The 27492-nt window shown below is 39.5% G+C and overlaps 1 protein-coding gene across 6 annotated transcripts in view; it reads right to left on the bottom strand.

Moving 5' to 3' along the window:
• ARHGAP20 (Rho GTPase activating protein 20) overlaps window positions 1–27492 on the bottom strand; it is a 90367-nt gene that overhangs the window by 26181 nt on the left and 36694 nt on the right. For all 6 annotated transcript variants that reach the window (XM_039351510.1, XM_039351512.1, XM_039351511.1 and 3 more), the window contains exons 3-5: window positions 11235–11405; window positions 3810–3959; window positions 900–941 (exon numbers count right to left, since the gene is read on the bottom strand). In XM_039351510.1, the coding sequence (XP_039207444.1) occupies window positions 900–941; window positions 3810–3959; window positions 11235–11405 (363 nt within the window). The remainder of the gene's footprint in view (window positions 1–899; window positions 942–3809; window positions 3960–11234; window positions 11406–27492) is intronic.

Below are 27492 nucleotides of genomic sequence, written 5' to 3'. Positions count from 1 at the left end.
TTTCTCATTTATGGCTGCATTTCTAAAGACCATAAAATAACCTCATTTAGACTACACTTAGGGACCACAATGTATCCACAGACACATTTCTCAGCATTTCTCAGACATTTTTCCCCAACTGATTCTTATATTTTTTTAAAAATATAGAAGCTGACATAGTACAAAGGAACCACTATCCTCAAGCATCAACTTCATATCTAAGAACAAGAATTTCTAAGCAAAAACTCCATAAATTTTCTTCCAACATAAGAATAATGGAAAGAACGTCTAAGCCAGGGGGTCCTTGATCTTGGCAACTTTAAGACTTGTGGACTTCAACTCCCAGAAGTCCTCAGCCAGCTTTGCTGAGTTGAAATCCACAAGTCTTAAAGTTGCCAAGGTTGAGGACCCCTGGTCTAAGCTCTTTTTGTTTTATTTTTAAAAAGAAATATGCTTACCTGCCTGAAAAAAGAAAGTAAGCTATGGTAGAACAGAGTAGCGTTGGTGACCAGAAGCATTATGTTAATTCAGTTCTACATAACTGTACTCTGCCCAGATTTTGGAAACTGTTCAGTAAGTTCACATATTCTCAAAATTTCAAATGTGTCCACTAGCTCAAAAATAAGCTGGATATCTCTGAACTACACTCACTAAAATGAGAAACTATCTAAAGTTTGATCTAAATTAGATAGACAAGAGTTTGCAGCAACTGTTTTGAATTCAAACAGGTTAGCTCTGACCTTGCTGGAAGTGTTCCATACTAGAATGTTAGGCAGTGTCAGAATATTTCCAGTAAATTAAAGGCAGCTGTTTCAAATTTAAATCAGGATGCTTTGTGCTTGAACCTTTTCAAATACAAATTTTGCACCTGGCTAACTTAGCAATGACTTCCTAATATGAATACAGAAAAAGAAAAGTACCTTTGAAGGGAAATGAACCACTTCTCTTTTTGCTCCACGGAACTGAAATAATTAAGAACATGTTTTTAAACTTTAGCAAATCAGTTCCAAATGGAATCTCTTTACTGTATAAACCAACTTAGATAACAGTTCAGAATAGGTGAATAGAGTAGCAAATAAACTACCAGAGTAAAATATGCAAATCTGCTAAGCAAGGAGTCAACAGGCAAAGACTCTTTGAAAATGAAAATGAAAAGAAAAAAAATAACAGTAAACCCAGACTGCAATGTTATTTCTATAAAAAGTCCTTCAGGTTTCCATCCAGAACAGAAACTTATTCTGCTACTGAGATGTCACTAAGGCTCACACAAACTGCTTTGTGAGTGGAACATACATTGTTGAAGAACTTTAATCATATTGCCTAGTTTAATTTTAAAATTTGTATTCCTTTGTAATTGATCCCTAGACCCAACAAGCTGAAAACTACAAAGGATCAAAATATATAGAGTAGATATTTTGGAGAATGTAATTAACTTTTATAGTTAATTACTATTTTCTGCATTGGTTATGCCACATTTAGAATTTCCTCTTTCACAGAGATGCCAACATTTAAAGTTGGACTATTTCAAAGTCAACATGAGAGTCAGGGAAGAATATCCATTAAAACGTATTTCTTCATTGATACAAGGGATCAAATAACAATCACATTATCACTGTAAATCAGTATCTATTTTCTCAAACTGTGAAATAAACTGAAGTAAATCAAACTGTGAAATCTCTTAGTGTAAATGGATTGTAGATTCTGAGGGGAAAGGAATACTGTAGATATAGTACAGTATGTCATATAGAATGTTTCTGTAGGGATTGACTTTTTCCCCCCTTACATTCAATCATATCCAGGTCTTGGAAACTGACAAGTCCCTGAGGTTTTTTTGGCAAGGTTTTGCAGAAGTAATTTGCCCTTGTCTCATTCCTAGGGCTGAAAGAGATTGACTGACCCAAGGTCACCAGGTACTGATATAATCACACATAAAGCTGTTTGCCTGACTACCAATTTATTTCAATGTCTTGGTTGTTAAAATCCTAAACCAGGGGTCTTCAGACTTGACCCTTTTATGACTTGTGGACTTCAACTCCCAGAATTCTTCAGCCAGCGTGCTTGATGGAGGAATTCTGGGAGTTGAAGTCCACAAGTCATAAAAGGGCCAGGTTTGAAGACCCCTGTCCTAAACATTATTAAACCAGAATACCTCCAAAAAGCACCTCCTTCTAATCCAGACATGTTAAACACAAGGCCCGGGGGCCGGATGCACCCTGCAAAGTGGTTTCATGTGGCCCGCGAAGCCATTCTGGAAACAGTGAGGGAACGGCCCCCACTGCCTTGGCCCTGGCCCAGGCTGTCCAGGAGCCAATGTACAATTTTGTGGTGGCCATCTATGCTGAAACGCATTCAGTCTTAGCTCCATAAGCTCCCCCCCCCCACATGGCCTGAGAGGAACAGTGAAGCTCCTCCAGTGGACCATGCCTCAGCACTTGCCCTAGTCCCACCCCCTTCTGCCAGAGACCCTCAGATCTATCCCACTTCTGCCCAGGCCCCCACAGGCACCCTTGATGCGAACGATGTAGAGCTGGCCACACCCACCCAGTAGGCCACATCCACTACATCCACACCCACCCAAAAGGCCGTACCCACCCTGGCCACACCCACCCAGCCCCCTGAGGGCAACTGCTATGCTGATGTGGCCCTCAATGAAATTGAGTTTGACACCCCTGTTCTAATCCATAAATTGCCCTTTAAAAAGCTTCTATGACAAGTTCTAATTGTTTATAAATAGGTACATCCAATTTTCATGGGTCTCTTCTGCTGCAGATGTTGTGTCTTTAATTATCTCCTCCCATCCATCTATCACAAATAGTCTGGGAGGATAAATAAACTTTTAAAATTCTGGGAATATGGCAAAATGAGATACCTTGATTCGAATCAGCATAACTGCATTCTGCTAAAAGTTAAGCTACAATTTGATGCAAACCCTGATCCTCATTCTAAAGTTTCATTCATAAGATGAGTACGGATCCACTTTTCTTTAAACTCAATAACTGAATATTAATGGTTTCAGAATATAGCTTTGACACCCAAGGTAACTCTAAGCCAGTGGTTCTCAACCTGTGGGTCGGGACCCCATTTGGGGCCGAACGACCATTTCACGGGGGTCGCCAAACAACGCAGTCCGCCATTTTTTCCCCCTTTTCCTTAGCTGTGCTACTCCCTTTTATTCTATTGGCTTTTGAAAGCCAATAGAATAGACTCTCTTGAATAGAGTCTAATTCTATTGGCTTTCAAAAGCCAATAGGAATTGTCCAGGCTGTCTCTGCCCTGCTGAGCCCGCCAAAAGTCCCATTCTGCAAACGGTGCTGCACCAGTTGAGTAGTCCTCGACTTACGACCGGTTGAGTAGTCCTTGACTTACGACCGGTTGGGGGTCGCGGCATTAAAAAGGTTGAGAACCACTGCTCTAAGCAGTGACTCAGTTGGATATATGCAAAAAGGTAAAGGGAAAGTTTTCCCTGCCAGTCACGTCCGATTCTAGGGCACAATGCCCATCTCTGTTTCTTGGCCGAGGGAGCCAGCATTGTACAAAGACAATTTCTGTAGTCATGTGGCCAGCATGGCTATATGCCGAGACACACAGAATGCTGTTACCCTCCCACCAAAGTGGTACATAATTATCTACTCACATTTGCATGCTTTCAAACTGCTAGGTGGGCAGGAGCTGAGGCAAGAAATGGGAGCTCGCCCCATTGCATGGAGCTTTGGTCTTGAACCGGGGCTGTCAGCTCTCCAGCTGACAAGCTCAGCATCCTTAACTGCTGAGCCATCGCACCCCTGGATATATGCAACGATAGAGAAATCAATAAAAAGAATCTCTTGTACCTGAAACTAGCGACACAGTTGGTTGTGGGCCATCCCAAAACAAAAGATCGATCCGCATTAGTGCTGCTCTCACAGACCTCTTCCAAGCAAGATGCAGTCCACATTTCAGAGAGACGTGCCTGGCTCTTCAGTTTGAAATGCAACTGGGACCTGCAATTAAAAAAAGATATATTTTTATCTAGAAAAGTATAAAGAAAGAAACAAAAATATAAGGGGCATACATGTTCTCTCTCTCTCTCCCTCTCTCTCTCACACACACAGAGTGCTACAAAGCATTTCAGTTGTTATATTTCAATATCATCCACAACTAGTCTATACTGATAAGTAATTCATCTGTTAAGTTGGTAACACTACCAATAGAGCAGGAAATTAGGGCCCATTCATTTTATCTTTTCAGCGCTAAACAATATGCCCAGGAATCCATATATGGGATCTCAAACCATTCTGAAAATACACAAATCGGACATACTTCCGACTCTGATGGAGAGCCATTATACATAAAATGAAATGTCCCATTTGCCTAGATTACAGTTGGAGGCCATGCTTTAGATGTTGGCTATTGAACAAATGACAAATGGTGGCAGGAATGCTTCTAAAATTTCTAGAACTGCCCTGCCCTAAACTGGCCACTGGTCTTTTGGGAAAGACTGAAATTCTTTTTACCAAAGCATGTTTCATTATGTTTACTGTAGCTTCCTTCTTTACATTCCAGTTAAACCTTTCTTATTTTAGAGTTTTTTTTACTAATATTAGCAGACCATAAAGAGACAAGGAAAGAAAATCAAATTATTTATCCTTAGAGGTATGGGCATTTTCCAAATTTGTTTAAGCTATAGCATAGACCTCCCATCGATCACATGCAGCTCTTTAGGTCTCAAATATGGATGCCTTTAAACTTTAAGGATTGCAGAGGACTGGCTTATATTGATAATGCTCTATTTTTCTAAAAACATTTACTTTTAAGTAGCTTTTTTTTTTTGGCCTGGAGAAATTGGCAGCAGCCCAAATATCCACAGATGCAAACACGGTTCTGCACAAAATTCACTGGCAGCTGCTGTCTGCATGATGTCCACAGAAATAAAGGAAGACTCAAATACTTTTCTTCCATTACACAATTCCCCTAAGTTCCATTCTGACAATTCCAAATCAATTGTTTTTGGATTAGAAATTCTCCGGGGAGGAGGGGGGCGGGTGAACTGATGCAGAATCCTGTGCCAATACCTCAATATGGCTTTACAGATCTTTAACTCTGTACCTCACTGATTTGTGTAGAAACTTAGGTGAGATGGGCAGTGTAGATATGTGACAAATAAACAAACCAATGAATAAACGTCCTTTTTATACAGTTCCATGAATCAGCACATTACAGGTAATCCTCGACTTACAACCACAATTGAGCCCAACATTTCTGTTGCTAAGTGAGACATTTGTTAAATGAATTTTGCCCCATTTTACGATCTTTCTTGCCATAGTTGTTCAGCCAATCCCTGCAGTTGATAACGTCAATAGAAATAGAATAGAAATAGAATTCTTTATTGGCCAAGTGTGATTGGACACATATGGAATTTATCTCTGGTGCCATAACCCAGTTGTTAAGTGAATCTGGCTACCCCATTGATTTTGCTAGTCAGAAGGTCTCAAAAGGTGATCACGGGGCCTTGGGACACAGCGACGGTCATAAATATGAACCGGTTGCCAAGAATCTGAATTTTGATCACATGATCATGAGGATGCTGTAAAAGTCATATGAAACACGGTCATAATCACATTTTTTAGTGCCATGGTAACTTTGAATGATCGCTAAACAAACTGCTGTAAGCCGAAGACTACCTGTACACATTCTGCCAGGACAATGATGGTGAACCTTTTAGAGACCGAGTGCCCAAAAATTGGCTCTGCCCCTGCTCCACCCCCTGCTCCGCATTCATCCCGCCTGCCTGCAGGGCCACTCACCGCCTGCAGGGCCCGCTGCAGATCGCCTAGCAGCACCATGGTAGCCACACCCTCTGCCCATGCCCCACAGCATCATCTATGCGCGATGGAGCGTGAGGACAGAGTCTTGTCTACGCTGCCTGGCTGCCATGTCTTTGACTGCACTGCTCCGCGTGGGCCACACTCGGGGCAACCCTTCTCCAGGAGGATGTCACAGTGGGAGGCAAGGCTGGGGCAACGGCACGTGTGTCCACAGAGAGGACTACGAGTGCCGCCTCTGGCACCTGTGCCATAGGTTCACCACCACTGTGTTAGGACAATAAGTGATTTTCAAGTCCAAGTAAGCACTGATGAAACACCTTCTACAATTATGGGATAAGAGAAATATAATTTTCTTGCAATCTCTCAAGGATTTAATCCTTTTTTAGAAAAATAAAGGGTGAAGATTCAAACAAAGTGCATGCACTCAAATAAATAGGGATTAAAAGCAGGGGTTCTATGAGATAGATAGAAAATATATGCGAACCGGCCCATTTTGCCTCATAGAGCTGTCTTGACTCCAATTATTGGCATGCCTATCTTTGAGAGGGTGGGAAAGCCCCTCCCCTTCCATTGACTACAATATAAAATGTGGAAACAGACTATTTTCCTCCTTCTAAGGTTCCCACAGTGATCAATTCATATAACATGGCAGCTCTAATGCAGAACCCAGAAGCGGCTTCTCACTTCATGAAGTTGTACTAAAAGGGAGCTTTGTTGAAACCTTGATTAAAATACACCATTTAAGACTTCACACTGGCTTATTGTGAGGGCTGAGGTTAGCAAGGTTGGAGTCAAGACGAGAAAAGACCAGCACGTAAGCATGTCTTCTGCATTCCATCCTGGAAAATTAGCAGCCAAAAGTCCATTTTCACCAAAGATAAAGACTTAGGATTTAATGAGCATGACACATTCATATATCCATGTATTTCTGTATTCTACAGATATTGTTCTCCTGCATAGATATGACTACTGCAATAACAATTAACCAGTCACTGAGCACAGGGTCAAAATAGCTTGAGAATTATGAACAAAGCTCCATGCTTCCATGAAGTCTGATACCTATGAATTAAAAATTTGGTGTCATTGTGTATCCTTCCACTTTCACAAAGCCAAGGGAGGCTCATTTGCCTTTAAGGATAATAAGGGAGAAAAAGTAGAACAACGGATTGTCTCTCCCCTCTTGGAGGCTGCATGGAAGATTTCTGTGTTGAAGAGCACAGGAAAGCCTCAGTACAAAGATACGGCCTTCATTTCTTCCAAACTGGTGATAATGGAATGAGTCTGTTTCCTTTTCTGGCATTTTAACTAATTTGGTTTTCAACAAAACTTTGTCTTCTGGACAGGGCTGCACAATGTCTTACCTAGTAAATTGACGATAGGTGGTCCTCCACTTACAATCATTCATTTAATGACCATTCAAATTTATAACTGCAATAAAAAAGGGCTATGCCATCGTTCCTCACACATGATCAAAATTTATATGCAAATGACAACTGGCATGACAAATGCAGCTTTCCAGGGTCATGTGATCACCATCTGTGGCCCTCCCAGCCAGCTTTTGACAAGCAAAGTTAATGGGGAAAGGCAGATTCACTTAACAACTGCAGCGATTCACTCAACAACTGTGGCAAAAAAGGTTGTAAAGTCAGGTGCGACTCACTTAACCACGGCCTTGCTTAACAACAGAAATTCTGGTCCTTGAGGACTACCTGTACCTCTCAGAATTGGAAGATCTGATGTGAAAGTAGATTCACCTAAAAAAAATGAACTTTAATACTCACATAAAATGTTCCAAGGGAGAAAGAAGGCAATATAATGATGTTTATTAGCATGCAAATCAGAGAAAATACCAGTTCTTAAAATAACAACTGTGAAGAACAAAAATGTCTGCCTGGAAAGATCATCCAGTCCTATTAACATAACTTTTTTTTCACGAAGTAATTTATTAATACTTTGTTAGCAAAGCATGTGAAGGACAGGGCTGTTATGCTCAGTGCTTTGTTGTGTATAACCAATTATTGCTTTAGGACATAATTACATGTCATTAGACATCAGTGGCTGATTTTTTTTTTCACCCAGGGAAAAGCAGTTTTAGGAGTAGCACTGGAACAAAACAAAACAAAAAAAAACCCCTCTGCTCAAATGAGATTGGAGTTCACCTATAGAAAGTAAAACTGGAACAGGAAAAATAAGCAGATACATAAATCAGTTCTTATTTAGTTTGAAAAAAAAACAAAACCCTGACCCTTACACTGATTCTATCTCTGGAACAGGTTTCCTGGAAGTGTGGTGTTTTATAAGCATGTACATAATGTTTTGTCTTCCTTGTGTTTCTGAATTAACAGAAAGTGTTTGGAAGATGTTCCTAAACACAACAGAGCCTCAATAAGCTGTTTGTGTGCAATCAAGCTTGACACTGATCTTAGATTATTCATCTGACCATTCACTATTAAATCAAAGTTACGAACTAGAACTGACATATCAGCCTTGTTGTACTGCAGTATTTATAGCTATAGACAAAACTGAGTGACAATTCATGTGCAGTTATGCATAAAAACTATGAAGGAAAAGCCATAATTGAAAATCTTTCTTTGCCAAAGAATCAGGAGTGGTAGGCTGAATGAGTATCTTGAACTTGTGGCCATGCTTGTGGCCTGACAGATTATATCCCAGAGTTCTGAAGGAGCTGGCAGATGTTATCTTAGAACCATTGCACCACATCTTTCAAAAATCCTGGAGCACCGGGGAAGTACCTGAGGATTGGAAAAGGGCTGATGTGGTCCCCATTTTCAAGAAAGGAAAAAAAAACGGACCGAGAAAACTACAGACCTAATCAGTTTAACATCAATACCTAGGAAGATCCTAGAAAAGATAATAAAAAAACAGAACTGCGAACAACTAGAGGCAAAGTTATAACTAGTAGCCAGCATGGGTTTATTAAAAACAGATCATGCCAAACCAATCTTATTTCATTCTTCGACAAAGTGACTAAACTACCTAATAGACCAGTGAAATGCTGTGGACATAGTATACTTAGACTTCAGTAAGGCATTTGATAAAGTGGACCACAATCTACTCCTTGATAAGCTAGAAACCCTTCCAACTTTACTATTATTATTATTATTATTATTATTATTATTATTATTATTATTATTATTAACATCACCGCCAGATGGATCTGTAGCTGGCTGGCAAATGAGTAGTCCTCAATGTCACTACATCCACAAGGAAAGAAGCAGTGGATTACCACAAAGATCCATCTAAGGCCCAGTACTCCTCAATATCTTCATAAATGACTTAGATGAGGGAATTGAAGGGGAACTCATCAAATTTGCAGATGACACCAAACTGGCAGGAGGAGCCAACACCCCAGAAGACAAACTCAGGATCCAAAAAGATCTTGGCAAACTTGAACAATGGGCCCTATCCAACAAAATGAGTTTCAATGTGGAGAAAAGCAAAGTTTTACATTTAGGCAGGAAAAACCAAAGGTACAAGTACAGATTGGGCAAGACCTGCATTAAAAACAGTGAGATGGACCTGTTAAGTGGACCTGTTAAGTGGACGATCACTTAACCACGAGCCAGCAATGTGCAGCAGCAGCCAAAAAAGCCAATACAATACAGAGACATAGAATCAAGATCATGCGATGTAATAGTACCACTTTATAAAACCCTACTAAGACCACACCTGGAATACTGCAGCCAGCACCATATCACAAAAAAGATGTTGAGAGTTTGGAAAAAATTCAGAGAAGATCAACTAAGATGATCAAAGGCCTGGAGACTAAAACATACGAAGAACGGTTGCAGGACTTGGGTTTGGCTAGTCTAAAGAAAAGAAGAAATAGGGAAGACATGATAGCAGTATTCCAGTATTTGAGGGGCTGCCACAAAGAAGAAGGGGTCACGTTATTCACCAAAGCACCAGAGGGCAGGGCAAGAAACAATGGTTGGAAACTGATCAAAGAGAGAAGCAATCTAGAATTAAGGAGAAACTTCCTGACAGTGAGGACAATTAACCAGTGGAACAGCTTGCCTCCAGAAGTCGTGGGTGTTCCATCACTGGAGATTTTTAAGAAGAGGCTAGACAATCACTTGTCTGAGATGGTATGGTTCTCCTGCTTGAGCAGGGGGCTGGACTAGAAGACCCCCAAGATCCCTTCCAGCTCTATTCTATTCTCTATGAAAAAGCAATTATGTAAACAGTTGAGGACAGTCAGAATAGAATCTTTCCATTATTATTTGGGGGATAGCTAGTAATTAATCTACTAGTAAGCTTCATAAAAACATCTGGAGGGCCACTGTTAAAAAAATACAGGACTAGACAGTACCAATCCAACAATGCAATTTTTATTTTCTTCAGTCAGCTGAAGGAAAGTACATGGGAATGAACCATGCATGCAACCCTCCCGCATATTGAATTATATGTAAGAATATTTGAATGTTGTGTATTTTCCCAGTGATAATCTCAGTTGACAAAAAAAAGTCAATAACAATCTCTCAACATCTTCCCCTTTGGTTTTAATGGTAGATAGTCAACCTAGATGTTAAAGCTTCTTGGCTTAATCTAATATCTCTGTTTAGCGAATACCTAGTTACCTTTATAAAAGTGTGGGGAGGGGACCTTCTCTGAAAAGATGGAGAGGAAGTTTGAGCAAACAATGCTCCAAATGACATGTGACCCCCTTAAACACAGTTAAACATGTAACCTGATGTCACTGATGAGACATCTCTTCTGAAGCCCTGAAAAATATTTGTAATTGTACAGATAAATGCTAAATCTAAGTTCTTAGCAGAACATAGCTAGACTGACTCTCTGTGCAAACCATAAAAGGATATTTCCATTTCCAGTAACTTAGGACTGTATAAGGCCATACAACAGCAAGAGAAGAATTGATTTCTTTTTTCATTTAGCTTCAATTTACAGTAGTTACTAGTTTGAAGAAGCATTCTCAAACATCACGTTAGACACAGGTAAATGAAGGGGCTTTCTGAAGCTTCACATTCAACTACTTAACAGCTACTAGCATCATTGAGGTTTTAAAGCCACAAGCAAAGTAGAAGGAAACAGAATGGTAACAGGCGCTGGAATCCTCTGAGTTCCCAATCCCCTGCAAGTGAATTTCACCCTGCTTGATTATTATCTTGTGAAGAAGCAAACACATGTCACAGCATTCAGTCTTTCTGCCCTCATCACAAAACAAATGGGACTCCTCTCTTTTTCAGATGAGCACATTGGTTAATAATGAAAACCCACACAGAATTACAAAGGCTATTAACTTTTGCCAACATTCTGCTTGCATCTAATCTCCTTTTGTATAATTAAAAGAAATCTAAATGTCAGTAAGCAAAGCAAAGGAATTTTGAACCTCTCACCAACTCCATAATATAAAATATAGTAAGAGATGCTGACTGTTATCAAGAGGACATATTCTGCAAGGAAACTTACTTGGATTTAGCAACCACAAGAATATCAGTAAAGAGGAACAGGTGTCTCTCCTGAGTCTGCAGACCTGTCTTCAGTTGTACATGTCCTTCCAAAAGGAATGCTCGAGTTGGAGAAAGGAAGGACTGTACCAGTGGACATGTCTCCGGACTGATTGGGGAGAAGCAGCCTTCCCTGTTATAAAATCAAAAGGAACAATCTATGAGTCAAACTGAAGTCTGATTTTTTAAGAATATAATGCTCTTATCCATTGTTGGTCTTCTACAGAACTTCATTAATTCACATGCATTTATTATTGGCATTTATAACATCTGGGGAGAAAGTTTATTATAGTCAGTCCTTAATTTTGCAACCTAATGGGGGAGGAGCTCCATTAAACCAAATGTGTATTAAATATGAATACATGGATATTTGACATCGGTGTGTGATAAGACAAATGGATTTTTTATGTATACATAAAATGGCAAGTGCAGAGGTTTCATGTCTGCTAAGCTGGGGCCAATAAAACTGAGAGTTAACTGTAAGCCCAATTCCAAGCGGTCCATGTATGCTGTTACGAATTATGGAAGCACAAATAGAACTTGAAATCTAAGCAAAGGTTTTACACTCTCTATATTAGCTGCTGGAGGGTTAGGATTAGCTGGATTCCACTAATTTCTTCCAGTATTCTTCTTCCCCAAAGTTATACAGAAAACTTCCTCAAAGCAAGCCAGATTCTAATCTAACTTTGATTTGGCTATTGCTCCCATATGAGACATACAAAATCAAGCGTTATCATCAGAACAAGCCAGTTTTATATATAACTTTCCTTTTCTTGCTTTGCATCTGACTACTCTGCATTGCTTCCAGACCCCTTAAACCTCCCTTGCTTGCTCCTGCTTGTTGGAATGACAGCAATGGGAACAGCTGGCCACCCAAAGAACCTTTCAGGATCTGGCTAAGAGAGGCTCATGCTGTGTTTGGCTGCTTCCTAGCTTCACCATTTCAGTGTTTGTTATAACCCTTGCTGAGTGCAGCTGGAATATTCAGGGGGTCTAATGATATTGCTGACTTGGGAAATCCTGACAGCTGGTGCTGGAAGGACATGAACTTCATTCAGCATGAGTATGACTCACATCCATTGGCAGAAAAGCAACTATCTGCAGCCGCCTTGCAAGTCAGCAATAATCCAGACTTATCATCTTGTCTCTGCTTTGTAAAGAACACAGTACTTTATTATTCCATAATTCTTACAAATGTTTGAATATCTATTGGTTGTTTCCACTAATAAACAAGTGGAAATAAATGACTGTGAGATACTACTGTAGATCAGTATCTTCTTTCCACACTAGATACAGTACTGAAATTAAGTAAAATAATCAGATTTGTATGGAAAATGAAGTTATTAAACTTTGCTTTGGATCCAATTTCTAAGAATTGCTAAGAGTGGATGTGATCCTGCCACCTACATGCCAGAAACCCTCTCTAGTCTCCTCCAAGTAGAGAATAAGGATCTTGGGAATCAACAAATACTGCCACTTGATTTTACTCTCTTCTCAAAATCATAATATGAATTAAGAGCAAAGACAATTATAATAGATGATCAGGATTTGCTTAGGCAAAACAAGAAAGCTTTTAAGTGGCCCATATATTTCTATAAGAAAGTATGGCTAAAACAACCTGTATTAAAAACTTTACAAATTCTGCATCTGGTTCATGTCATGGGACAAGTTGCAACATTTATAAGAAATGGTTGCTGGAACTGGGTATGTCTAGTCCAGTGATGGCAAACCTTTTAGAGACCGAGTGCAATTGACTAATAGCGAATTTGTCAATGCCAATGGTGTTCAAGTGGTGCTCCAGTTATTTTGGGATTGCACCCAAGGCGCCTATTACTATTGGTACTACCCTTGCTTGCCTTTGCCACAGTCTTTCTATTTCTATTTATAGGTCTTTGTATTTTGTTATCTTCTCCAGTTCTTTCTTGTCTATTCTGCTGTCTCCAGGCACTGCCACATCCACTATCCAGACTTTTTTGTCTTTCTTATCGACAATTATTAAGTCCGGAGTGTTATGTTACAGGTGCTTGTCTGTTTGAATTCTGAAGTCCCAGAGCAGTTTAATTTTATCATTTTCTATGACTTTCTCTATTTTATGATCCCACTAGTTCTTGCTTACAGGCAAATGATATTTCTTGCAGATCTTCCAATGCACCATTGTTGCTATTTTGTCATGCTGCTGCTTGTAGTCAGTCTGTGCAATCTTCTTGCAGCAGCTTACCAGGTGGCCCACTGTTTCTTCAGCTTCTTTGCATAGGCAGCATTTACTGTCTGTTGCTGTCTTCTCAATTTTGACTTTGTATGCTGCATCATCATCATCATCATTGTATGCTTCTTATGCCTTGAAATTCAATCACTAAAGCACTGCAAAGATCTATGGAGACACAGTCTGAGGAACACTCATGTTCCTTGGATACTTAATAAATAGATGTATTTAATTATTAATATTGATACTTTCATATCCAGACTTTCTTCTGGGAGCTTAAGATAGTATACATAGGTGGAGGACTTCCCTCACTTCAACTGAACTAAAGAAATATCTAGACCAGAGAATCAGTAAGCTGCTGGTCTGATGGGGATTTGAAATCCCAGCTCAAAACCTTATCCACTGTACCATGTTTACGCTAATAATGATCTCTTTTCTTGAAAACCATGTTTCTCATTATGTATGACACTCCCCTGCTGTATGCAGCTATAAAGGTATGTAAAGTTTGCTTTAGGACGGTTATAGTTTACATATGTCAATAAGTAGGCCAGCAAGCTTGGACAGTATCCTGCATATGCTAAATGTGCCGCCTTATATCGTATCACAGAATCTATAGTTTCATCACAGATGTTTAAAGATTCCTTGGCAGAACAAGGCTCTATTCAGAAGTAAAGTTCACATTTTGAATCAGCATATATTAGTGTGGCTTTTCCAGTTAGTCCTGCCCTCTGCTGTTCAAAGTGCAAAATCTTCCTGGATTATGATTTGAAAGCATTCCCTGACCTAGACATCTGTTCTACTTACAATGATGGCAGTAATTTGATTTACTGAACTTGTATTTAATTTAACATATTAAACTTGTATGCCTTTCCACTCTCAATGATTCTGGGTGGCTAAGGACCACACTAATGGGCATATCCCGTTACATGCCAATTGAAGCTGAAAATGTCATTTTTTTTTCCAACCAGCCTGAAGGCAGGGTTTAACAAAAACTGCAGACTTGCTGGAATTCTGCAGTTCAAAATCTGCAGTAGAAAACTGAAAGAGGTGGAAACACTATCCTCCACTACAGCTAAAATCAATGTAAAAATACCCTTACCCCCAGCCCCCATATAAACTACTTCTTAGATAATTTTATTCTCGTAAATACAATTTAAGTTTGTTTATTCTGCATTGGGGGGGGTCCTTAAGTCAATCTTACATTTCTGCCCTTGGTTGTCCATCTGTCTGTCCATCCATCCTGTCCGTCCATCCCATCCCATCCCATCCCATCCCATCCCATCCATCCATGCATCCATCCATCTATCCCGTTTAGAATTAGAACCTTATTCTGTGTGACAACTAAAGACATTTTAGACTTAAACCTAATTCCAGTGCTTTGAATTGATGCCTTCCTGCTAGAATCAAAATCGTATTCATGACTCAGAAAAAGGGTGTGGCCATCACCATCCTCAGGTCATGTTGTTCAGAAAACACCAATTTTGAGAACGAGCAGCCTCTTATTTCAGAAACAGGAAGTATCCTTAAATAACCCTTATTATGGCTTCTATTTCTTTAAAGCACACACACACAAATATTCTGCTGCTTCATTTGTGTTGTGTCAGGGCCATTCAGTTCAGATTATTAAAACCAAAATTTATGAAAAAGCATTCACGATTCTTTTTACTACACACTTCTTAGTTGTTCAATATATTTAAGTATTTTTAGATTTGGCTTGACAAATTCTTCCTTCCAGTATTAAGCAGAAGTTATACGTTATGACCAGCCCTTTCCTCTGGTACAGCACAGCACTGGATATGAGATAAATTGACTCCATGCTGAAAAGGCTCAAAAAGGTGGAAATAAGGCCCTTCCCTTCTGCCTCCAAGCAGCCTCTCTCATATAATATACAAAGGAGGTACCAGAGAAAATCAGATTGCACCTTTATAATTCCTCATGGAACAATAGAGAGGTGGACTCAGTCTAGATAATTCCTGATTTGTTGGCTGGATCTAGGACAGTGGTTCTCAACCTGTGGGTCGGGATCCCATTTGGGGTCGAATGACCATTTCATGGGGGTCGCCAAACAAGGCTGCCGCCATTTTTCCCCCTTTTCTTTGGCCACTCCCCTGGCACCCGGTGATGTTTAAGTGGTTGGGGGTCACCACAACATGGGGAACTGTATTATGGGGTCACGGCATTAGAAAGGTTGAGAACCATTGATCTAGGACATCATATATGAAGTCCTGTCCTTGACTGGGCAAAGCAACAATCATTCCTTCCAAGGCTTTCAATAAAATCAAAATTAAACATTCAAAAAAAATGAACAATATGAACAAATATGAAAGGCAATATGAATGTCCAACCACATTGACTAAAAATACCTCCTTCTAACTTTTTTTTATAACAATTAATACATGTCAAAACCCAAGAACATAACCAAGGAGATGAGTAACTACTTTTATTAATTGATTACATGCCATCAAGTCGCAGCTGATTCTTAATGACCACAAACATAGATTTTCTCCATGATGATTTGTCCCTAACCTGTCTTTCTGGACCTCCAAGAATGTATACATTGCCACTGCAATGAGTCCATTCATCTTGCTGTTGGTCATCCTTGTCTACTCTTTTTTTCTGCCTTTCTCAGCATCTGAGTCTTTCCCAGAGGTCTTTGCATAAGGTGTCTGAAGTAGTATAGTTTGAGCCTGGTCATTTGTGCCTTGATGGAAAAGTCTGGGATGATTTGTTCAGTGATTCTCTTCTTTAGTTTCTTAGCTATCCATGACATTCTCAGGAATCTTCTCCAATACCAAATTCAAAAATATCAATATTCTTCCTAGCCCGCTTCTCAGAAAGTCCAAAAGTTCTCTTCCATAGAGTATTACAGAGAATTCCATGGCTTGCATAGGTATGATCTTGTAGGTATAGACACATCATAGTATCTGAATATTTTTTCCCAAATTTGTCCCCAAAAGTTTAGCTAGGCTGAATACATGAATTTTACCTGAAATTCTGTGGGCGTGATTATTCCCTTCCTCATTTGCCCTATATTACTCTTTTAACAATAATCCCCTTTATTACACCCAAACATTTGTCTTAGAACACATGTTTTAGAAGGGATTTTTTAAAACAAAACATTTGCCACGAGCAAGATGTAACTACCCTTTTCAGGATTGGCAGAAGATTACTAAAGTTCTGTATTTCTGGGCTTTAAGAATCAAAGAATCTTCTTTTTTCTTTTCCCACCCCACCCACCAGCCGTCCTAAACAGAAAGACTAAGAACACCCCAGCTGAACAGACTACAGAGTGTCAGAAATTCCAGACTGATAGCAGCTTATTGTAATTATCTATTGTAGGGGTACTACTGGAAAAAGGGTTCTGCTAGACAGATTTTTAAATTATCCCCTCTTCCAATTTGTAATATGTCAATACATAACCACTGAAACGTCACACCATGTCAGAAGAAGGTAAGACAGCTTGAGAAAAAAGCAACTGAGGCCAGAGACACAATTGTTGGCTGTAAAGGTGAGCAGAGAAGCAGGTGGGTGGTGGTTTTCTGTGGGAAACAGGAAAGGAGATGCTGTTCTACAGAAGTAAGACTCATAAGAAGTAGTAATTAGAGAAGCAGCATGCTCAAGAAATATGCAGGCCAAGACCCAAAATATTAGGATATGTGGCTGCCTTTTCTGTTGTTTGCAAATAAGGAAATTCCCCAGGCATCCATGGGATTTATTTGGGAGACAGCTTTGCAGATTCTAGACATCATTAAGGAAGTTTGGTGTGAAAACCTAAAAAGGCCTGAAAAACCTAACTATATCGTAATGCAAAGGAATAAGTTAAAAGTCCTAGACTTAGGACATTGCCCAGGAACTTTTAGAAACAGCCAGAGTAAGCTGAAAAAAAATGTTATAGTGTCCTGTTATTATTGCCTTGTAAAGAAAGCAAACTACATCAAACTCCTAGACCTTTAAGGCTTTAAATGAAAGTTTATATTGTATAGGATTATGGTTTATGCTCAGATGTTCTACAGTTTTATGTTGCCAATGTTACTGAAAGTGTGTGTAAAATAAAACAATTTCTAAAAATATTTTCCAAATAAATAATGGAAAAGGATTGAGATGGACTCATAAGAAAACATATTTTCTTAAAGCTAAACAATTTAACATGTACAGAGAATATGTTTACTAGTCAAGAATCTGCATGCTTTTTTTTAAAAAAGCCCTAAAATCAGTACAAGTTTCACCTATCAGCTCACCCAAATTAAGTCAGTAGTATTAATGGTCTTAAACAACCAAAACCTTTCTTTCTTACTGTTTCATTCAACCTTGCTCTCTCATTTATTATTTGCATAAGTGGTAGTTTTCATGCTATTGTAATAATTAGTATCTGAATCCCAAAATTAAAGATAAGACATATGAGCCGAGGTGGCGCAGCAGTTAGAGTGCAGTACTGCAGGCCACTTTAGCTGACTGTGTTCAGCAGGTCAGCGGTTCAAATCTCACCGGCTCAAGGTTGACTCAGCCTTCCATCCTTCCGAGGTAGGTAAAATGAGGACCCAGATTGTTGGGGGCAATGTAAATATATATATACATTGCTTACTGGTATATACCGCTTAGAGAGTGCTTACACTTAAAGCGGTATATAAGTCTCATAAATGAATGAATGAATGAATGAATAAATAAATAAATAAATAAATAAATAAATAAATATGCTGCAGCTTTTGATGTAATCTACTCCTGTTGTTCCTACCCAGACCATTCTGCCAAGTAAACTATTTTTTTTGTAAGAATACAGAAAGCAAAACTGCCAGATTCCAATATTAAGCCTAAACCCATGTGTTAAAGATTGTTTTACTATAATCTGGTCACAGGGAGAGAAGGAAAATGAAGAACAAGCATAGGAAATAAAGCATGCAATTATTATTTTTTTAAAACACATTGTATCTTCTGCTCTTACATACTCTCTTCAAGAGAAGAAAAGCTTAGGTCTTGATAGAAAATGCACTCTTGGTAGTGGAGCAAAATGACCATCCAAAGGATCATGCGACATTGCAATTCTGAACACTTTCAATAATAACTCTGTATTGATGAGTGGGGAGCTGCCATTTCAAGGTCGTGAATGCTGCAAAGTTTCCGGCTTGAATGCTTTTAATGAAAGAATCCCGGGATCCATTTATGGCAGTGTGCCTGCATGATTAGACAAAGCAGTCCAAATGCTGAATTGCATTAAAAGCTTGGAAAGCAGTCGAGCTCTTGCCAATAAACGCATTAATTATTCCTTTTTATTTTTGTGAAGGTGGAAAGGGAATACATGTTTAGGCCCAGTTTGGAGAAGGCAGGATGAGGCTCTCAGCCATAGGCCAGAATAGACAAGTAATGACTGACTGGTGGCTCTCTGGGAGTTCTACACACAATAAACATGGCTGTGTTGATGGACCTGAAAGTAGTCAAAATAGTCCTCTAAATCTTGGGTATTTTTTCTTACACTGGATTCAGAAGGGTTGAGAGTCTAATTGTCTGGAAGAAACTTGAATATCATAAACTCAAGAGAAGTAAAGGAATCTCAAGTAGAAAAAGATTATTTATTATTTCAACATTATTCAGCTTTATCTAGTCCATAGGAAATATTGAGAAGCAGCAGAAATATGCAGCCTTCTTCTGCAAAATATTAAACAGATCCGGGTAGGGAGCAAAACTGGATGCAAACCCTTTTAGCCTCTCCAAAATCACAAATATCAGTGATTCATAAACAAAAGACATCATGAAAGGAATTAACTGTAGAAAAATGAAGTACGCTGGTCGTAAACAAGGAGTATGAATTAATAAATTATTAACTAAATCGCCTGTTAATGAACCACTCCTACAATTTAATAAGTATGCAACTGCTACGTTATACTTTTCAACAGCAGCTGCGGCTTGAAACTGAACCAAGGATTTCTTAGCACTGGAAAGTTTACCACAGCACCTGGAAATAACCCAGAATCCAGGCACACGATTTGATTCCATGGCAATGTGGCTTTCAGCCAATAAAAAAAAAATCACTCAGAGAAACCAGATTGTATGATGTCATTGTTTCTACTGATAACGTTGGTCTTATGTATGACTTTGTCCTTATTTCTGGGATTAAATCAATCTGGTGGGACCATTTAGAAGTTAGACAGCATGAGGTGGCCTTTTACAAGAAACAGTCATAAAGCACCAATATATCAAAATGTTCCTTCCCATCTTCTCACCCAGAAAAATGACCCTTTGAGCACATTTACAAAGAAAAGCAATTGCCATCCATTTTTATTTTTCCAAGGAAGCTTATGTTCCAAGACCTTTCTTAGAAATAAAGATGACATCAATAGTGCTTTACAACATGATAGCTCTGTTTCCTAAATAAGCAATTATTTAAAAGATATTTTAAAAAATGAATGGATCAAGAAATTGTCGATGTATGTATACATTTCCCATTATGTGTTCACAGAACAAGGATTTCCACACAATAAATCTTCATGGTAAAGCAGCCATTCTTATTAAATTCATTCCTTTGCAGTCTTGTTGTCATCTAATATCCTGACCTTTGACTTGACTACCTGCTTATTTAAGTTACTCTGAAAGCATTTTCTCAGCTGCCATGCTATCCAAGAATTAGTTGCTTAATGGTCAGTATAAAAAAAATCTAAAATGAAATACTGAAAACAAAATTTCAAAAAGATGTTGTCTTAGAAGTGATCATAATGAAAGCATTAAATAGCAAAGAAAATGTCCATGCTATGTATGGAGTGAGAATAAACACTGTGAGCAAGGATATTAAAATAGAAGCCAATTGCGCAATAGAGCCCCTCCATATTTCTAAATAGAATAGAATAGAGCTGGAGGGGGCCTTGGAGGTCTTCTAGTCCAGCTCAAGCAGGAGAATCTACACCATCTCAGACAGGTGAATGTCTAGTCCAGTGATGGCGAACTCTATGGCACATGTACCAGAGGCGGCACTCAGAGCCCTCTCTGTGGCCACACCTCCCACCACTGCTGCCAGCTCGCATAGGTCCATTAGGCCACCGCTGGTGCCCGGAGCGGCAGCCCCCCCAGCACAAAGGAGGTGAAGCAGCTGGCTAGCAAGCTTGAGTAAAGGTGGTAAACCATGCACTCACTGGTCTCTGCGGGGGCTGATGGTATCAGGGAGCCGCCGCCCCTGCCTTGCCTTGCCCCTCAGCAATGGCACCCCACCCTACCAACTGCCTCACCCCGCAGGACGAGCCTCCTGCCCACCATCCCACCCACCAGAGAGCCCCTGGATCTCCCCCAATTCTGCCCAGCCCCCACAGCACAACATCAAGGTGGCCATGCCCACCCTGGCCATGCCTACTCAGTCTGCCGTGACCACTGCAGCCATGCCCACCCAGTTGGCCATGCCCACGCCCATCCCCGAGGGCACAATGCTGATGCAGCCCTGGCACTTTGCAATAAATAAGTGGGTTTGGGGTTGCTGTTTGGGCACTCGGTCTCTAAAAGGTTCGCAATCACTGGTCTAGTCTCTTCTTAAAAATCTCCAGTGATGGAGTGCCCACGATTTCTGGGGGTAAGCTGTTCCACTGGTTGATTGTCCTCACTGTCAGGAGTGAAGACAAATAAATATCATGTTCGTATTATGTGCTCTAATGTGTTTATTTTCATCCTGGAATTTTAATATCTATCGCCAGATGGACCAATATGAAGAAAAATGAACACATTATTAATCTAATGACATATTGCCAAACCAAAACATCAGTGGTAGTTCTACACCCACCTTTGTAAAACTACAGGTCTCTTGGAAATTGGATTTATAATCCACAAAGAATGGAGAATAATGCAATGAAATGGGACAAAGAGACTGCTAAAAAGAGGAACAAAAACAGGACAAGACTAACTAGTTCACTAGTGCATTTTTAAAAGAAGGAAACATTATTAATGACTAACCTGAACTGTTTGGCAGTAATATTTTTTACAAGTAGTTCTCAACTTACAATCATTTATTTAATGACTGTTCAAAGTTACAATAGTGCTGAAAAAAGTGAATATAATGTTATAGCATCTTTGTATTTACAACCATTACAGCATCCCTGTGGCCACATGATCAAAATTTGGGCACTCGGCAATTGGTATATATTTACAATGGTTGTAGCATCCCAAGGTTAGTGATTGCCATTTACAACTTTTGCAGAGGGCCTTCCGACAAGCAGTTAGTGAGAGAGGCCAGATTTGCTTAACATCTACATGATTCGCTTAATGACTCCAGTGAGTTGCTTAATGAGTCCAGAAAATAAGGTCGCAAAATTGGGTACAACTCACTTAAATACATCACTTAGTGATACAAATTTCAATCCCAATCGTAGTTGTAAGTCAAGGAGTACTGTATAGCACAGTGGTTCTCAACCTGTGGGTCGGGACCCCCATTTGGGGTTGAACGACCATTTCACGGGGGTCGCCAAACAAGGCTGTCCACCATTTTTTCCCCTTTTCTTTGGCCACGGCCCTGGCACCCGGTGATATATAAGTGGTTGGGGGGTCACCACAACATGGGGAACTGTATTATGGGGTCGCAGCATTAGAAAGGTTGAGAACCACTGGTATAGCAGCTAAAAACATGCTTATTATTTCCATATAGTAAATAAAAATATAGCTAAATAATTTTAAGGAAGTCATTATTTCTCCTCCCTCAATATAATGACTGTAATATTGCTATCACTACCAGCTGTTATGGTTCCGACTAATGAAACACTTCAAAGAACTTCCAGGCATGTTTATCCTAAAGCCTTTTCTTGTTACAAAATGTCGGCATAGGCACAATGGAAGTTCTTGCTTGCCACCAACCTTTTTATGTTGAAAAAAGAGGATCCTCGTAAAGAACATTAGAGTAAACTAAGGAAAGTTTTAGGAACACTAGAATTCCATAACACATTGATCCTGTTTGAAGAAGCTCTTTTTTAAAAAAAAGTGCTGACTCCCATGCAGTCTTTGAAAGTGTCCTTTGGGAAGATTTTCATTTTCTATATAAACTTTCAGAAATAAGGAAGCGAGTAACATCAGTGAACACACAAAAAGCTCAGTGTTTGCCAAGTCTGGGCGTTATCAGAAACCTTCTCTAAAAAGAAGTGCAGTTTGGTCAATCAAATATAAAGCTGATTTATTTGCTGATAGCTTCATCCAGGCAGACACCTCACCCACACAGATGATCAATAACAAAGCCCAGCAAACAAGCAAACAGATAAGGGTCATTGTACACCAGCTGTTACAATGGATTCAATCAGAGCACAAGTATATCAAGCATCAGATACTGTATACTGTAGGAAGGTCAAGGAGAGCCTAAACTAGCAATAAAAATATGGAATGAGCATGAATGGGCCATATTTATCTAAGTGTTAGTGCATGATCATTTTAAATCAGGAAAGAAATGTGTGCTCCTGAGGAAACATAGATTCATAAGCCCTTGATGTACAATAAAACAAAATGTTATTTTATTCTTAGACAAGACATACTCTGCCAACAATCCCAAGAACTACATTTGCTTACAGTATCAATACAATACAAGCTACAAGATAGTATCCTAATGTACAGATTTAGGCCCCAGTTAATGAATAGCCAGGTTTTGTCCAGCACAAGTCAGTACACAAAAGAGGATTTCATGACTGGCTCTGAAGGTGTTTGCCCAACACCTTCATCTGGCTAGTGAAATCATTCCGCTAGCCACATCATTTTGTCAAAATCCAGGATATTATTCAGGGGCCTCTCTTATAAGAAATAAGTCCACTCCATGGCTTATGACTACTAAAATAGAACTAATAGATTTCACCTCCAGCAACCATGCCTGGGTCATTTGCCTTACAGGTAGGGGCTGCATTTGAAGAAGGGGGGAGCATCTCCTCTTCCCCAGGTTTGCATGCTCCAGGGGAAGAAGCAGGAGTGTTGCCTGCAACAGGCTGCAATATGTAGAAGTCAGAATTTCTCCTTTGGCCGCTTGCAGATGTGGGGACTTCAACTCCCAGAATCCCCAGCCAGCGTTGCCTGCAGAAGTAAGTCCGCAACATCTTCAAGCGACCAACGCTGCAAAAAGCCAGCAGATCTGGGCTGTAATCTTCCAACGGCTGCTAGACGGTCGCATTCTGGTCCCTTTTCGCCGCCCCATAATGGCAGCTCCGGCCCCAGAAGGGCTTCCTCGCCTTCATGGCAGTTAATATGTTCTTCATTGCAACAGTTGTTAATACTGCAACAGTTGTTTAGGTTGCAAAGTACTGTATAGGAACTGGACCATGCAGGTGAGAGGGTGCCCAGGCTGGAGTGGTGGCAGCAGGTGAGGGAATAGAAGGAGACCTTATCAACTAAGCTGGCAGAATAGCCAACATCCTAGATCAGGGGTAGGCAACCTTGGCTCTTTTATGACTCGTGGAATTCTGGGAGTTGAAGTCCATGAGTCATAAAAGAGCCAAGGTTGCCTATCCCTGCCCTAGATGATAGGCTCAAGATAAGTGTAAAGTCTTACACTTAGGCAAAAAAAACCAAAAGTATATATATATAGATTGGGAGAAACCAAGCTTAATAACAGTAACTATGAAAGGGATCTTCGAGTCTTAAATATGAGTTAACAGTCTGTGGCGGCAGCCAAAAAAGCCAATGCAATCCTACATTTAGAGAAGAGCAACTAAGATGATCAAAGGCCTGGAGACTAAAACATATGAAGAACGGCTGTAGGAATTGGGTTTGGCTAGTCTAGAACTACCTCTATGTCCTACTTGTATTTAGAGTATCTCATTAACCAAACACATGCCAAAGAAATCATTATTTTAAAGGCCCACGGAAATCTGATGCCTTTTTGGAGCACAACCTCACCCCAAATGCAAATTCTACTTTCTAACAGTTCCATGCAAACAACTTAACTAAACTCTGAAAGAGAAGATATGAATTTATTTATTTATAACACTTACACCTTTTCTAACTGAATACATTTCAGACAGCTTACTTAGTGAACTTATTTGTATTTTTGGCATCCCTATGAGGAAACAGCAGGTGTATTATACTGCTAGAAACTTGAGGAGTCTCAAAAGGAATCAAAACATTTCCAGAAGCTTTTGAGAAAGAAAAGTTACCAGCTGAACTTTCTGTTTTTAAGAAAACGGAACACATTTTCTTTTTGACAATGGAGAAACTGTGATGAGAAGAAAAAAGATGAAGATAAGCAAAAGAGGAAATAAATGATTAATGCAATAATTATACCTACATTTATCTGGAAAAAATGTCAAAAGGTGTACAATGAATTGGAGAAAAGGACCCTGCTTTATTTTAATATTTCTATATTGCCCTGAATTGCTACTCTATTTTAATATTTGGAGAAACAATGTCAGCAAAGAGGTAAGTTGATCAGTTCTCTTCGAAAGCTTCAGTCCATTGTTTAAATGTGTGCAGTTAATATAATCAGTGGTGAATCATCACAGATCATCCTCTTATCAATTCAGGCAATTAACCAACAACAGGAGACCAAGTGGTAGATGACAATCACATCCTTTGTCTTGGCTTTCACTTAAGGAATCAGAGACAAGAACCAGGAACTAGAAAAATCCTAGGAGATACAGAAAGAAAAGATTTCTGCTTTCTCAGCACTGTCACCATGGCCTTCTAAATTCAGAACAACATCTAATTCCCAGCTTTACGTCACAGGAAAAATATTTTTAAAAAGTGCTTGCATCGTCTATACACATTCTATACTAAGACTGTTTCTCCTTGGCTTGGCACCACATTATTTCTGGTCCTATCTAGATCTTAGTCATCCGCAACTGATTCTGCTTAAACTGAACCTGTTAAATTACCCATCAGATATCAAGGACAGAATCTCTACATGTCATGCACATTTGCAAATCCATGAACTGGATGGTTGCAACCCACTTATAACTGAACTTAGTTAATGTGTTCTTTTCCCCCAGATGTATTAATCGGAACCTTAACAGCTGTGAGCTGTGCAAATTATGGCACATATGTTACAGGGCAGAGGGGGGAGATGCTTTAACCAAAAAATCCATCTACTTTTTCTCATAGTCCAACCATGAAAATATTACCGTGTTTCCCTGAAAATAAGATCAGATCTTTTTTTTTTTGCCTCCAAAAGAGGCACCAGGTCTTATTTTGGGGGAGGTGTCTTTTATACTCACCTCCGGCACCGACAGCCCTGCCTAGCTAGTCCACTTCTTCTGCGGCCGAAGGAGCAGCTTCATTCTGGCCTGCATTTCGCAGTCAGGCTTTTCTGCAAGACCTCTGCAGCCAAGAACCAAGATTCAATTCATAGTCTGGCTATAGTGGCCTTCCAGAAAGGCCTGTGATTGAGAAATGCAGGCCTGGCTGCTGAAGATGTTGCCAGCAAGGAGAGGCCTGGCAGAAAGATAAGTGGATGCGGGGCACGTGGGGCAGATTCCCCCCCAGTTTGATTTTTAGATGTGTGCCTCACCCCAAAGCTAGGGCTTATTTTGGGGTAGGGCTTACTTTCAGGGAAACACAGTATGTTAGCAGTGTTTCCCAAACTTGACAATTTTAAGGCATGAGGACTTCAACTCCCAGAATTCCACAGCCAGCAACGCTGGCTGTGGAATTCTGGGAGTTGAAGTCCACATGCCTTAAAATTGTCAAGTTTGGGAAACACTGTGTTAGAGGAAGACTTCAACTGAAATCATTAAAAGCTAACATTTCCATACAGTACTGTTCCACGAATAACCAAATTTTGTTACATCATAATTATTTACTTTTTTGTTTTCTCAATTTGATCTTTCTCTTTGAATTAAAAACAGGGGGGAATTCATAACAAGGCAATCTAAAGACCCTAATCTTATCACAGAAGCTAAGTCTGAATTCAAGGGCTGGATGAACAACCCATTTATTAGTATTAGTATTGCTTCAGTTCTCTTATTAAGCCATCTGTATTAAACATTTTATCCAGTGGTGGGATTCAAATATGTAAACAACTGGTTCTCTGTGTGGATGCAGCTTCCGGAAGTCCATTCTGGGCCTGGGCCACAAAAAATTAGCTACCGGTTCTGCCAAAGTGGTGAGAACTGGCTGAATCCCACCACTGATTTTATCCTGTATATTGTGCTATGTGATTTTCTTTCAGTAGTCCTTACACCAAGATGACAAAGTCAAGTTCACTTTGAAAAAAGATATCATTCTATCAAGCAGATGGCTGCCTTCACTTTTTTATTTCATTCCCTAATTTTCAGATTCACAGAACAATTTATCTAAAAAGAAATCTTCTGAACATGATTAATTCAAGATTTGTTTGATGAAATGTGACTTATACATGTAACTAACTGGATCTTAGCAACCAAACTGAATTCTCATTATTAGTAAACTTCAAAGTGCTGATTAGTCAATGCCATCTGTCTACTTAATTTGCACTCAGAATCCTTACATGGTTCTGAATAATTCAAAGAGGCTTGTCCACCCTCCATAAGGAGAACAGAATGTATCAAAAGTATTTACTAGTTTTAGTTGTACAGCACTTGAGGCTGCAAGAATATATGATCAAATTTCACCAGAGATATCATATACTTCACCTAATATTGTACACATGCTGGACCATATGTTCATCACTGGAGCAATGCTTGGGCATTACAATTTGCATCTGTGCAATTATAACATGAATTTTAAAATGTATTTTAACAACACAAATTTCTGGCTAAGGATACTTTTTTGCACAAAGAGGGAATGACCAAAAAGTGGCATCATAGAACCAACTTGTACCATCTCTCTGGGTGCCTACACTTTAAAAGGCCACCTTTTCTTCTTTGTTTGCCATGTATAGCTTGCTTGAATTGTAGAAAGTGTATTTCTGTTGAAATTTTGGTTAATAATAATAATAATAATAGGACCTTAGAGGTCATCTAATCCAACCCCCTGCTCAGGCAGGAAACCCTATACCATTTCAGACAAATGGCTGTCCAGTTTCTTAAAAACTTCCAGTGTTGGAACATTCACCATTTCTGGAGGCAGGTTATTCCACTGGTTAATTGTTCTAACTATCAGGAAGTTTCTC

Source organism: Crotalus tigris, unplaced genomic scaffold (genome assembly GCF_016545835.1).
Source record: "Crotalus tigris isolate CLP2741 ecotype Arizona unplaced genomic scaffold, ASM1654583v1 scf7180000018371.15429387391:27106975, whole genome shotgun sequence".
In the NCBI taxonomy this organism is placed as follows: domain Eukaryota; kingdom Metazoa; phylum Chordata; class Lepidosauria; order Squamata; family Viperidae; genus Crotalus; species Crotalus tigris.
The sequence above is the reverse complement of the archived record's forward strand: the minus strand, read 5'-3'. Positions and strand labels throughout refer to the sequence as shown.